General features: G+C 40.9%; 1 protein-coding gene across 4 annotated transcripts in view; it reads left to right on the top strand.

Moving 5' to 3' along the window:
• Nucleotides 1-13502, top strand: part of GPN1 (GPN-loop GTPase 1) — a 21207-nt gene extending 7705 nt beyond the window's left edge. The window contains exons 9-15 of one of the 4 annotated variants that reach the window (XM_086875229.1): nucleotides 56-202; nucleotides 2768-2850; nucleotides 3330-3369; nucleotides 4093-4183; nucleotides 4659-4769; nucleotides 5369-5478; nucleotides 12767-13502. In XM_086875229.1, coding sequence (XP_086731355.1) covers nucleotides 56-202; nucleotides 2768-2850; nucleotides 3330-3369; nucleotides 4093-4183; nucleotides 4659-4769; nucleotides 5369-5460 — 564 coding nt within the window. In that variant the 3' untranslated portion in view covers nucleotides 5461-5478; nucleotides 12767-13502. Of the gene's footprint in view, nucleotides 1-55; nucleotides 203-2767; nucleotides 2851-3329; nucleotides 3370-4092; nucleotides 4184-4658; nucleotides 4770-5368; nucleotides 5907-12766 lie in introns of those variants that run through there. The other 3 variants (XM_023924130.2, XM_023924131.2, XM_023924129.2) reach the window with 3 other exon arrangements.

Raw genomic sequence — 13502 nt, 5'->3', positions numbered from 1 at the left:
TTAACAGCCTATGGCTAAGATTATTACTTCTGAATATTTTCCCTTCTCCTTCCAGACTGACATAATCGACCATAGTTTTGCAGTGGAATGGATGCAGGACTTTGAGACTTTTCAGGATGCCCTGAATCAAGAGACCTCCTATGTCAGCAACCTGACTCGTTCTATGAGTTTAGTGTTGGATGAATTTTACAGTTCACTGAAGGTAAGAATCTTCTTTTTGTTTATTACCTCTCATAAAAGCCTGGAGAAAAGAAAGCTCAAGAATAATGTTTATGATGTAGGGTAGGAGTAGAGTGTAAGGAGGGCAAAAGGCAGACTCTGTTCACTGGTGCTCAGGGAAAGGAAAAGAGGCAATAGACACCAAGTGAAATACAGGAAGCTATGTTTAAACAGAAGAGGATTACTTAATTTTTACTGATTGAGCACTGGAACAGATAGTCCAGAGAGATTCCCATCCTTGGAGACAGACAAAGTCATGAGCAACCTGTTCTAGTTAATTCTGCTTTTTGAGCATAGAAGTTGGACTAGATGATCTCCCGAGGTATCACCCAATCCTAACCATTCTGTCCTTCTATAAAGGGTCTTTGCCCTTTTCTGCCCTTTTGAACTGTAATCTGTTGATGACCTATGTTGAGGATTTTCTAATTTGGATACAATAACTTTAGTAACTTGTCACGCTGCGTGGCAGTCCTGAATAATTTCATACTGGATTGTGATTAATGATGAGAAGAAAGCGAAGATAGGCTGGTAAGAGGTAGCATTTTTTTTTGCAGCATTTCCAGTCTGAGGTAATTTTCCTTTTTCAGAAAGTGTCTAGTACAGTTGTGCAGTTTAGTACACAGGAAGAATGGAAAGAATCTCAAACCCAAACAATCACCCTCTCCTTCCCACCCTCCCCATATTTGCTTGGGCAAGAAGTTGGGGGATTTTTTCTCACTTAACCAGGTTTTGAGAGGACAAAGCATCCAGTTCCTCAGGAAACCGTATGCATTGAAGGCTGTTACTGTTCCCATAGTCTGGGCTAAAAGTTTCAGCTAATTGTTTTTGTCACCAGCTTTTACTTAAGAAAAAGCAAGCCTTCTTGGCTTTATGAGTATTAAAAGAAAGACAATTAAAATAAGTGATTCCATTCAGATAGATAGTGTAGCCAGAGCAAAAATACTGTGTTCTATGCAGAAAAATATACAGAATTTCAGAAGGTGTTGTAGTGGTGCCATATACAGAATTAATTACTTCCTGTTCCTTATTTGTTAATTAGATCGTATTTCTCTGCACGTCAGAGCGCTGGACCGGACAGCAGGTCATATGATGATCATAGCATAGACTGCACCTTGCACTTAAATGCAGGGAAAGTATAAATATTAATATATGTCAGTATTTTAATACTTAAAATCTTTTGGAGAGCTGTCTCATGATTGCTGTATTAATGGTCAAGTCCAAGGCTGTACTGCAAAAGGTCTTCATTTTGAAAATGAGTAGTTGAGTCTGTCTTGTTTTTGAAAAAGAGGAAGAATTTTTGTTAGAAGATGATAGATTCTGGATGGTAATAGTCCTAATGAAATATATTTTTAGGTAATTGATTTAATACAGGCATAACAAATGGTCAGAAATGTAATGATAGACAAGTTCAAATTAAGGAGATGTGCATGTTGAATGCATTGCCATAGTAACTGATGAAATTCTCCACCTCTTGCTGTTCTGGGGTTAGCTGTGGACTTTTTAAAAGATGATGTGGCTAAATACAAAGTATTACATGTAATTTCAGAGCCAGAAGGTCAGTTGTTGTCTATTTTGCTGTCTAATTATAGTACACTGATACATACTAAATATTTATAACCCTTGGTGCAGATTGGATTATTAAGAGTAAACACGTAAGCAACAGAAAGACCTGACTTTCTCTTGAAATGTTCAACTTGTTACTATTAAAAAAGAGATTCACTTAATAAATTATAAAAATAATTTAATATAAACAAAAAGACAATTAGGAGACAAAAGAAATAAAGCAAAGGGTTAAAATGGCTGTGTGCCCTGGCGGCTTGCCAGGAACACACCTGGTATCTTGGGAACACTCCTTTTATCCCCTCCTTCTGTGAAGGTTTAATGCATATTCAAAGCGTCCCCTCCCTGGTTCCGCCTTCTTAGATCATGCTTTTGTACAATTTTTATTTTCTGCTGGTCAGCATTTATTTTTGCTGGTCATCGTTATTCTTGCTGATGAGCATTATTTTGGAGTTTGGTTTCCTTTCTTTTGCAAATGGTCAGGGTAGATAACAGTCCGGGCCCATATCTTCTGCTGATAACAGTTCGGGCTCTATTGTTCTCCTGATAAGCAGCTTGGGCCCCACTGTCCTTGCCCTCTGGGGTTTCCTTGCCCTGTACCTAGGAAATTCTTTTAAGCTTAAAATTTGTTAGCAAGAAAAAAGTACATACATAGCTAAAAGTATTTAACATATAATATTCATCTGCGAAAGCCGATATCACAATACAAATTTATAACATTACAAAAACCCAAACTCACTTCCCCAAAGAAACACCCCCCCCAAAATACTGCAACAACTCACCAAACAGAAAACCAGCAACAACCGAAAAACAGAGGTAACAACATGAACAGCAAGTGGAGAAAGAGTTTGAAAGCAGCATGGATAGAAGCAGAAGTATTACAGCACATTCTGGTGCTGTTTAGACCACTAACATTTGTTGGTTTTTGTTTTTTTATTAGGAACTGGTTCAGTTACTCTCCAGTTCTGGTGTGTGGTTTCTTTTGCAGGTGGTTGGTGTTTCTGCAGTGCTCGGCACAGGACTGGATGAGTTCTTTATCCAGCTTTCTAAAGCTGTAGATGAATATGAGAGGTGAGGGGATAGTTAACCCACTGAACACAGCCTGAAGGTATTGATTTGTAACTCCTTTGATTTGAAGGATTCTACGCTTTCCTTGGTCAAGGTAGTTTAGGGTTTCTAATAAACTCAAGCATCAGCATAAAAAAATGGCAGCGTAAAGGAACTATTCAGAGGTGAATTTTTTGTGTTTGCTGTTCAGTGAAAAAGTAAAAGCTATCTGTGCCATCAAATACGTGAAGTAATATTTTTTCTCGAATTCCATACAGTGATCAAGGTTTGAACTCTTGCTGTTTCAATGAAGTATGTTCACTTATTTTGCATCCATTGGTTTCAGAATCCAAATTTGGGTAAAAAGTACTGTTAATCCTTCTGAAATGTCTCTCAAACATGAAAGCCTAGAAAAAATTTTTTTGGGGATAGAAGGAAGAGATGATCCTTACTTAATGTAAATCATGTGTTGATTCAAACTGAATGCACTCTTATCTTTTCAGAGAGTATCGTCCAGAATATGAGCGCCTGAGAAAAACACTAGTAAGTGTTGTACACCCAGATAGTGTATCTTGAGATCACTTTTATGTACACAATTGCCTTTATGTTGAGAGGGTCTAACATTTCATTTACTAGTGTCATACTATGAATACATTCATTTCATACTCAGTGTTGGCAAACTCCCGTCCTGAAGAAGTCTGCCTTTCTTTTTCTAGATGTGGTGGAGGTTATCTTTACAAGAATAAAGATGTTTTATTAGACACATATTGTTTGCTGCTTTAGTGCTAGTATTTGAGGTAATTGTGAGAAAATGCTTGGGAAATAGTTTTGTATCTCACATTCAGAAGGATAGAGAGTTCTTGAAAATAAATTCTTGAGTGATTGGTTGAGGCTATCCTTTTATCTTTTTGTACCAGTGAAGTGTTCTGGTTTGACTTAGACAGTAACAGAGACTGATCTGCAGTGTGAAAATCAGCTCTTCTCACCTTGAGTCCCGGCTGTTCAAAAGACAGTTCTCTGCAGGCACAGATCCTGCAGGCACTGAGTTTGGCTTCCTGATGCTTCTGAAAATGTTCAAGAAGTCCACCATATTGGAGGTTGCTGTCCATGTTTGGTCAAAAGTTCTGTGTAACCTTAGTTGTAATGTAAGATCTGCTTAGTGAATGGCACTCTGGCTGGGGGACAGACTGCTGAGTTTAGGTGAGGTTACTTTTCTACTGATGTTTTAAGTGTTCTCAGAATCCACATGTAACTCTTTATCTACAGGAGGAAGCTCAAGAGAAACAAAAGAGAGAGCAACTGGAACACTTGTGGAAGGACATGGGCGGTGTGTGTGTGCAAGGCAGTACACTGGCAGGTACCTCACCAGGAAGATTAAGTTCACTGCAGAAGTTTTCTAAAGAGTGTTGAAGAGTTTGTGTTGAGTAGAGCTTCTCCGTTCCCACACCAAAAGTGTGAAAGCAGCTCCATGTTAGAGGAGCTGGGCTTCAGTTTCTGTGGGATTGGCTGCACTTAGCTCTTGTGTCTGAGACAGGCATGGAAAAAACCCTGATGTGTAGCTAAAGTAGCAGGCATACTAAAAATAATGAAGTACTTTAGAAAAGGTAAAACAGATTGAATACAGGAAAGCTGTGCTGTTGGCTGCACTGTTCCTTACATGAGGTATGTGCTGATGAAGACTTCTCTGTGTCTTTGGGATCCACAAACAGTTTTCTGTCCTTTCAGAGCAAGTGTTAATTGTTGTGTTTTTGTGCAGATAGAAGTTGTCAGTGTTAATAATAACTTACCTTTAGCAAGCTGGTTTGTGTACAGCCTTTTCTTTTCCCTTCAAGGACCTGATGATGCTTCTGCAATGGGTCCCTCTGAGCTAATCCTGACACGAGGATCTCTCAACGAAGAGGAAGAAGAGAGGGAGAGTGATACTGATAACATTGACCATGAAGGTGAGGGAATGAGGCCTGAAAGCTGCCCATCTAGGCAGGAATCCCCCTCTGTATTTCATTACCTGGATGGACTGTAAAGCCTAGAAAACAAGCAAGCATTCAGTTGTATATAAATATATGTATCAGAATCCATAGCAGAAGCCCAGCTGAAATGTTTGGTCTAGGGCTATCACTCTCCAACCTTCGTGAGAGTTCAGTTGTAAATTTTCTATTTAAGTAAATAATAGGTTTATAACATAGATAAACTGGAGAACTTGTTAGGCTTGAGGCACACAGTTACCTCAGAACCTCAGCGCAGATGCTTTATCATCTTTTTGACCTTACAGTTTTGCCCCTGGCTCTCTGCTTTTGCTGTGACCATGATCTTGGAGCCATCTTCTAAGTTCCTGGAGGGTGATTTTTCCCTTCTGTAGCTCACAGACTTAATCTTCATTCTTTTCCTGTTCCACTGATATTTAGCATCACTTATTTCCTTTGCCCTGTCATGTAGTTGAAGATCCAACAGATGTTATATGTTAATGTTGTTCTGACTATTCTGACTCTAACTTTTGTCAGTAACTGAAGTAGAATAGTGCTGAACTGTCGTTTCTTCCCCCCAGTGACTGAGGAGAGTCATGAAGAACCAGCCTTCAGAAACTTCATGCAAGACATGCGGATGAAATGCCAGAGAAAAAGCAACCTGAATGAATGAGACCTTCACAAACAGAAGGTTTGGGAGGAACAGCATAAAGAAACTTGCATGGAACCATGTGTGAACGCTTTTATTAGTTAACTGCTTCCTCTGATAGATTTTTATTTTTCTTTCTGCAGTAACTGTTTGTCATGTGAGTTAAAGATCTTGAAGCCAACTGACTGCACATTTCACCATATGCCACTGTGGCTTCCTGAAGCCGAAGGAATCAGATAGCAGTTTCTTTTCCTCCAGATTCTTCAGATCTACCTGTTGAGAGCCTAGATTTCGAGCTCCAACAGCACTAGTATCTACAGCACTAGCTGGTCCCCAGAAACACGTTCATTTGTGTGTGCAGTCAGATGTCTGCAGCAGCCAGGGCACAAGTGATGCTGTATTGAACTTCATCAATCTACTTACTGTTTGATCGTTTGGTTTTCATTAAATATATTTTATGTACTAACAAATGTGTGATAATAATAGGAGATTTCATTTTACGCACTGTTCTGAAGTGAGACCTTTTCCTTGTGCTTGCAGCCCATCTGTATGGATGCACAGCAAATGCATCTTAATTACATTATACAGACATCTTACAGATGCCTCCTAGGAAAATCCTGAGTAAAGAAAGTTCCCAGAAGGGAAAGTAATAAAAAGACTCTAGCCTGATTTGGCTGAGAACAGAAATACACGTGGTTATGTACTGGCTGCATATATCCCTAGGTTATTCTAAGCAAATGCATTTCCATAGATGAGTGACTACCTGGAATACAGGCAAGTGCTTGGAGACTGGCTAATACTTACTTTCCCGGTAAGCACCACAGGCACAGATGCTCACTTGCAGTTTAGCAGTCTGGACCCTGGAATCTTTGGTTTGTTTTTTTTTCCACACAAAGCAGTGGCCTCACTGGATAGGTCTCCTGAGTGGAAATCTGGCATAGGGGTCTGCTAGCACCAATCCCACATTGCTAGTGTGGAATACCACTCTGCTTTAATTTGTAAATCACTACTTCTCTTAGTGGATAAACCCTTCAACTTTACTTAAAATTCACAAAGTTCCAAACTGTGGCTACCAAGGTTTTACAGCACCATGTCCTTGGTGGAATTCTGGAAAACGCAAAGTGTATGGTCCTATGGGAATGTTCACAAAGAACCACACTGACCTAAGCTGTGACTACAGCCCAAAGGGAGATCCCTTCCCAGCACCTCTGGCTGTGCTCAGTGTGTCCTGACAGTTCCCATGCTGACACAGAACGGGTTCCTATGCCTGCTACCTTGGGAAGTATCCCTAAGGTGCCACAAAGAAAGGAGCTTCTAACGGGCTCAGTGTCTTGGGATTCAGGGGGAAAAAAAAATTTCAGTCATTAGCACCTCACATTCCACCAGCATTGACAGCCAACAGCTTCAGTCTTGGAAAGACACGGGATAGTCAGATTTTACAGACCCTGGTGTCAGCTCTGCCTTGCTGCAGGTACAGTCTAACAGGGAGAGGGAAGGAAACATGTTTAGACAGACAGCCTCTTCCAGAAAATCATCATAACCCTTAAAGCATTAAATAGAGCTGTAAGAACTTCCAAAAGTGTTCATTTCCCTGCAGACTGAGGGCTCAGAGTGGCACTAAGTTGAAGTACAGGCTGGACCTGCCACGAGCAGACAATGTAAATATAAGAAGTAGGAGCTACTTAGACTGTCTAATTCCATAAAACATTCTAAAATCAGGTTCCTGGGATATGATTGTCTCTGATTTTTTAAAATAATGTCAATTCTAAATTTTCTACCCAGGTTTTTGTGTTTCCTTTGGATTCTTTTAATTGTTTGAATTTGTCATTTTTGTATTGTAGAGACAATTCTACAATACCAATTCAATTTCTTTCCTTTGTTTCATTTCTCAAATTACCATTTTATCATCTGTTCCCTCCATTGCTATTCCCTTCATAAATACAGTGCCAGTGCATTACAAATAATACTTTCTCCTTTAATATCTTTCAGCGATCCCCATTTTTCATCTATTTTCTCCTACATTTTTTCTCACTCATACCAGTTAGCTATTGGCTAAGGGTCGAAGGTTTCAGTGAGAAAACTTGGCCTTCACAGGTAATCTGCTAAGCCTTTTGTCTGTTTCTCTAAGTTGTTTGCCGTCCTGTCTTCAACTATACCAAAAATGTCATGAAACAAATGGGAGCTTCAGGCAAGCCCTGCCTTAGCCTCAGATTTTTGGCAACAGCTTAAATATAAGAAAGCACTCTGTCCCACATGTTCTAAGGATGGCAAATCAGGTCAATTTATAAAATAAGTTATTTATTTGACAGGAGATAACAGGCAAAAAGTCTTAATCAGAGTTACTACACAGTATAAACAAAGAAGAACTACTAGTAGATTACATAAAAGTATAATATCAAGGTACCTATTTTAAAACTAGCAGAAGAAAGTGTTGATTAGGAGTCAAATGGAATTTACCACCAAAATGACAATACTGTACACAGAATCCTTTCACTCAATGTCCAGAGGAGTAACCACAAAGCAGGCATCCCTGCTCTGGAGGGAAACTCCACACATTTACAGGGAATGAGCAGAAGACTTCTGCTTTGGGAAACTTTGGTGTAGCTTTTATAGTTTGTCAAGTGAGGTGTCTACCAGAAATCCAGCTTATCTTTCCCAATCTCACTTCCACAGTGAGGTGTTCATTGTCATCCTGGAGCGTTGGTCCCACGGCACCAAACTAACTTGCTACACGACAGCTTGTCCTGTTTATTTCACCAGTTCACAAGCAGCCGATAAGCTCTTCTGGGGGCAAGGTGCCCTGTTACAGCTGCACCTGTGTGGTGTAGAGCCCCCCCTTCCCGGCTATTCCATGCAGTATAGAGCTGGCCACGACCGGCAGTGCGAGCCTGGGAAAGGGCAGTCAGCATTCCCAGGCTGGACTAATGCCTCCACGGGAGTGTGGCAGTGCCTGCAGAAGTGGAATGCTTCTCCAGGTAGAATGGCAGCTCCTCCCCACCTGTCAGCACCATCAGGATTTTTAATGCCCCTGTCTTGACCTTTCATTATGTTTGCATTACCACATAAGGAAACCCAGATAGAAGTCAATGATAGAAGGTCAAATTTAATGTGGTGTTATAAATTTCCTGTTTGGACACCACAGACACTGGTCCACAGGTTTCTGCACACCTTGTGCCTCTGCCACCGCCACCAGTCCTTACTGATCTCCAGTTCCCTGGAAAAGCTGCCCCAGTTTCAGTCTGTGCCAGCAACAACTGCAGCCTGGCTGAGCAGAAGGCATTGGCTGGACAGGTAAGAACCCTCACCTGGCTGCTTGCACTTTGAGTGAGATCCAGCTGCAAATTGAACTCTGGATACAGCCTCAAAATGTTATAGAAACAGACCTTTAAAATGACTCCAAAGGGCAACAGCTCCAGTGCCAGCTCTGTACCTGCACAAGTCCTTGTCCCAGCCCTGGTTCACTGGCACACAATAAATCCACAGTCACACAGGCCTTGCTTGCCAAGCTCCAAACCCAAACCCACACCTTTCCTGCCTGCAGTTGAGAGAACTTTGACATAATATTAATAAATAACCTTTGCTGAGAGCAGTCACCACCCCAATCCTGCAAGATTTGCGAGGTTTTGTGGTGAATGGACCCAAATTCAAATCCTAAATTTAACTTTCTAACAAGTTTAGTTAGAAAATCATGGACAGTAAATCATACAGATTTAAAAGTCTGCACAAGGTTTACAGCATAACTAACAATAAAAGTGTTTTAGCTGCCAGGAACCTAAAGAGCACTTTCCGAGGTTTCAGACTCTGTGACTGTCAGTTGTCACCTCTGCAATGTGTCCCTCATATGTCCTTTTCCCTATGAGAAGTTGGAGAGCTACTCTCAGTTTGCTTTTTAGAATCAGCTCCTAAATATCAATGTAACAGAACATTTCTGATGGTGAATAGCCTGAAGAAGAATGATTGAGAGTGGAAAGGATTGTATGCAAATGGCTGTTGTGGTTGGGGCTGGAATTACAGGCATAAAGATCAGTATAAATATATCAGATTTAATTATGCTATAAATTCAGATTATTTTGCAGATAATGGGAAATTACCAAGATGCAGGAAAAAATCAATGACCCTAAATAAATTACATTTCTGAATATGAAGTGTCATAAAATTGATTTGCTAAAATTGCTAAAATTTATTTGAAGCTTAAACAGCTCACAAATAAAAGCACTAATAAGATGTTAGTAATGCATTCTCATCTGGATAAGAATTTTAGAGCTGGGTATCAGAGACCAAACCAAAATCAATATCTGTAATAACATACGGCCTTCTACTAGTAGATTGAAATAGAAAGACATTACAGTGAAGCAACAGATAGCAATGGCTAACACAGAGCTCTTGAGAAACAAGTCCTGTGGGCAGCAATATATGGAAAGCAATTTATTGCCCTTTGAATTTTGAGGGTTTAGTTCACTGTCTTTTTTGGTAACCTTAGGAAATTGCTGAGATCATACTTAGTTTTAGTAAAATACCATTTGGAAAATAATGAAAAATACCAAATATCAAAGAGTGAAAACTAGAAAATGAGTAATCTTACAATCAGTAAAAAGGCTCTGGAATCACATATTTCAGACACATGCTTAAACAAAGGAAATAATTAGTATTGAAAGAAAAGAGAGCCCTGCACTATGTAGTTATGAATAAGAATTTTAGCAAACGGAATTTGATAAGGCTTAAAGTTTCTCAAGATGAAAATAAATTTCCAGTGAGCTTTAGAGAGAAGCCAGGCACACAGGAAACCATATGTAAATAGAAATTGTGAAAGTAAGAATAGAAATAAATTACCACAGCGTATAACGAAGGAATTTTATAATGTCAGGTGTTGAGGATGATTGAGAGTGTTTCTGAGGCTTGGTGTAACACTGGGTCACAAAGTGGGCCAAAGTGGATCAGTTAGCTGAATTCTGATTCTGCCATTTCTGCAGCACCTAACCTATACATCAGCAGAATTAGGCCAATCCTCTGGGTTTTGCTTCTCATTCCATGCTCCAGAGCCACACTCCCTTTGTACCTGTTATAAATGAAATTAGAATTTTGACAACTAGGTCCCTTGAGTTAATAATAGTTTAATTAAAAACGAATACAATTTAGTGAATTGAATAGTAATTTGGAATAAAAGAATACAATTTAGCAAAAAAAAATTACAATTTTCTTATATAATTTGCCAGTAATTAAGTATGATTAACGCATAAGCAAAACCTCCCAGGGTATGGGGAGGGCTTCTCACCCCACCTCACGTACAAAACCCACCGGGGTACGGAGGGGGTTCCCCACCCTGCCCCTCGTACCAAACAAAGCACTTCCAGCTAAACTCATATACTGTGTGCTTCTACATATTCATTCATGTTTCCCATCAGTTTCCTCCTATTTCCCATTTCTCTGACTTTATGTCACTTTTCCTCACAGCACACGCCTCACTTGTTGTTAGGGGGTCTCCAGTCTTCTTTTGGGGTCTTTTGGGGAAGGCTTCTCCTCTTCCTCGTTGTCCTTTGGATGAGCTTACAGGTTTGTGCGTGCGTACTAAGCGTTGTGCTATGTGAGTTACTAATTAGTCTGATATTTACTGATTTTAGACCCATGCCTAAAGTTCTAATTTTGTCTATCTCGGAGCCATTTTTCTCTTGGGACATCACTGATCTTCCAAACTCCATCCTCTACCTCAATTTTAACATGTAACATCTGTAAAGGGGCACATCTGCCTTGTAACACCGATTCTTTTGATTGCTTCTGATAATAACTTTCCAAATAGTTACAATTTAGTTAGCACAAATCAATTCCATTTATTACACACCCTTCAGTGCTTTGTGCTTTGTTTTCCTATGATACTGGTTCATTTGTATGGGACAGGTACCAGGCATGAGTGTCTTATTCTGAATCTATGCTGACATGTAGAATCAGTCTGGGACTTGTCAGGCAACTTCTTACTCTTGCTCTTTTATTTTAGGCTTTTCAAGCTATTAATGGTGATGACCATGAAACTAGTGAGTGAACTAGAAGAGTTCACCAACCAAGTCTTCAACAGGATTGATGTGAATGGTGATGACAGTAAGGTTCCTGCCTTTGTCATCCAGCTTAGGTAGTCTCTGTTCTACAGAGTTACATCCTTTTCTTCCTTTCTTGATTGAACTTTGGGTCTTTTCATTTCATATTGTCTTTCTATTTGCCTTCCCAGCCAGTAATGCATTATGGACCAAAAAGGATTTTCCCCCCAGCATTATACATAATCAGTGTGACAGGATTTGTTCTGTACTGAGTCTCAGCTTTGTTCTGTCCACATTTTTGGTACTGGTAAACTCCCCCCAGACAATGCTTTGCAGATTAATAACAAGCTCTCACTAAGTACAGACCCCAAGAGGAGAGAGGCTTTCAAACTTCCTTCAGGTCCAGCTTCCTCTGCTTGGTAACAAGGCAGAGAAGAGGGCAAGAACTTTGACATGGGTTTTAGTTTTTAGGGAAGAACATTTATCCAGGTGCCTGCAGTGTACCCTGGCATGAGAAGTGACTTACTGCTCTTTTTGAACATAACTTTCAGGAATAAATTTTTCATTTGTTGGCCCTTAAGTAGTTTAAGTACATTCTGTAATTACCAATCACAGGCTAAAACAACCTGTTCCATAAATCTTCAAAACATTTTGTGGCTTGCACTAAACCTGTTCACTACGTTTTCAACTGGACACGTATTCCAAATCCATACTACAGTGCCTTATGGATACTGCTACTGAAGTCAAGGAGATTACTTAAATACAAAGAAAGCTTTACCAGTTTTCTTGGGGGGAATTTGAGCTCCCCGCAGCTGCAGCTGAGTGCTGCATGGAGTCCGGGCTGAGCCAGAAGGGAGCAGAGTGGGGAGGGAGTGCTGTTCACATTCCTGCCAGCTGCTGCTGCTTCTCCTTCTGCTGCTGCTTCTTCTGCTGCTTCTGCTGCTGCTGCTGCCCAAAGGGCAGTGTTGGCAGCAGCCCTGTTTTGCCTGCATGTGGAAGCAGCCTCAGTGCTGGCAGCACAGGGCAATTTCTATGGGGTTGGGAGGAAATGTGCTGTTTCAAGCTGGGATCACTGGCTTCTGTGGGTGGGAACATCTTGAAGAGTCAGCCTAGTCCTTCCTGAGAATTGCAAGGCTCGTGTCCCTGTGATTCTTGAGACAGGGTTTAAGTAGCTGCCATCGAGTGGGTTTGTTTGAGTGGCAGAAATAATTTCTGTGCCTGGAATAAGGTGTCTTGGGATAAGCAACTCTCTTTGGTGGCAGAATGAACTGGTCTTTTACCTTTTTCCTTCTTTTTCCTTCTAGATTGCGGAGCATTGGAGACCGGCGGCTCTGTGCTGCTGTTTGTTCACCTGCTGTGCTTGGAAGAGACGTGAAATTGCAAGGAAGCTGCACTCGCCGTAGTGACCAGAGGGAGAAGCACCTTGTCCATCTTGTTCATCTTGCCGGCCCCTGGCGTGGTCCTTTCCCCTCTGGCTCCTTGTTTCCCTCTTGTCCAATCAAGGACAGAATCCCTCTGTCCTTGCTCTGTATTCTGCACTCGGCCTTTTTCTGTGTCCTTCTCCATAGCTCACTCACGTGCCTTTTTTAATTCCATCTGTCTCTCTGCTCTTCCCTGTGTCCTTGTTTCCCAGTGGATCCTTGTGCCCCTTTCCTTGGCTCTGTTCTTTTTCAATCCCTCTCTGTCTTGCTGCCCATCCCAGCTTTTGGGTTTGGGTGGGGGGTTTTAGTTTTTGGTGGTTTTGTTGGTTTTGTTTTTGGTGGTTTTTGGTGGGTTTTTTTGTTTTGTTTTGTTTTGGTTTTTTTTTCTGTTTTGTTTTGTTTTTCTATTTCATCCTACAGCCCATTCTTTTGTTCTCTCTTTTCTTCCTGTGTCCTCTCTGCCACCACTCCCTCTTTCTGCCTCTGGCCTGTGCCTGGGGTTTCAGGGAGGGATTTCTGGGACCTGCCCCCCTTTTCTTGTTGCAGCACAGCTCCTTTTTGGGAGGGGGTCTAGACCTAGAAGGGCTTCCAATAAAGCCAGGTGCTGCTGTCCAGGGCA

The sequence above is a fragment of the Cyanistes caeruleus genome, chromosome 2 (assembly GCF_971803275.1).
Source record: "Cyanistes caeruleus chromosome 2, bCyaCae1.hap1.1, whole genome shotgun sequence".
NCBI lineage: Eukaryota > Metazoa > Chordata > Aves > Passeriformes > Paridae > Cyanistes > Cyanistes caeruleus.
This window is presented reverse-complemented; position numbering and strand designations above follow the sequence as displayed.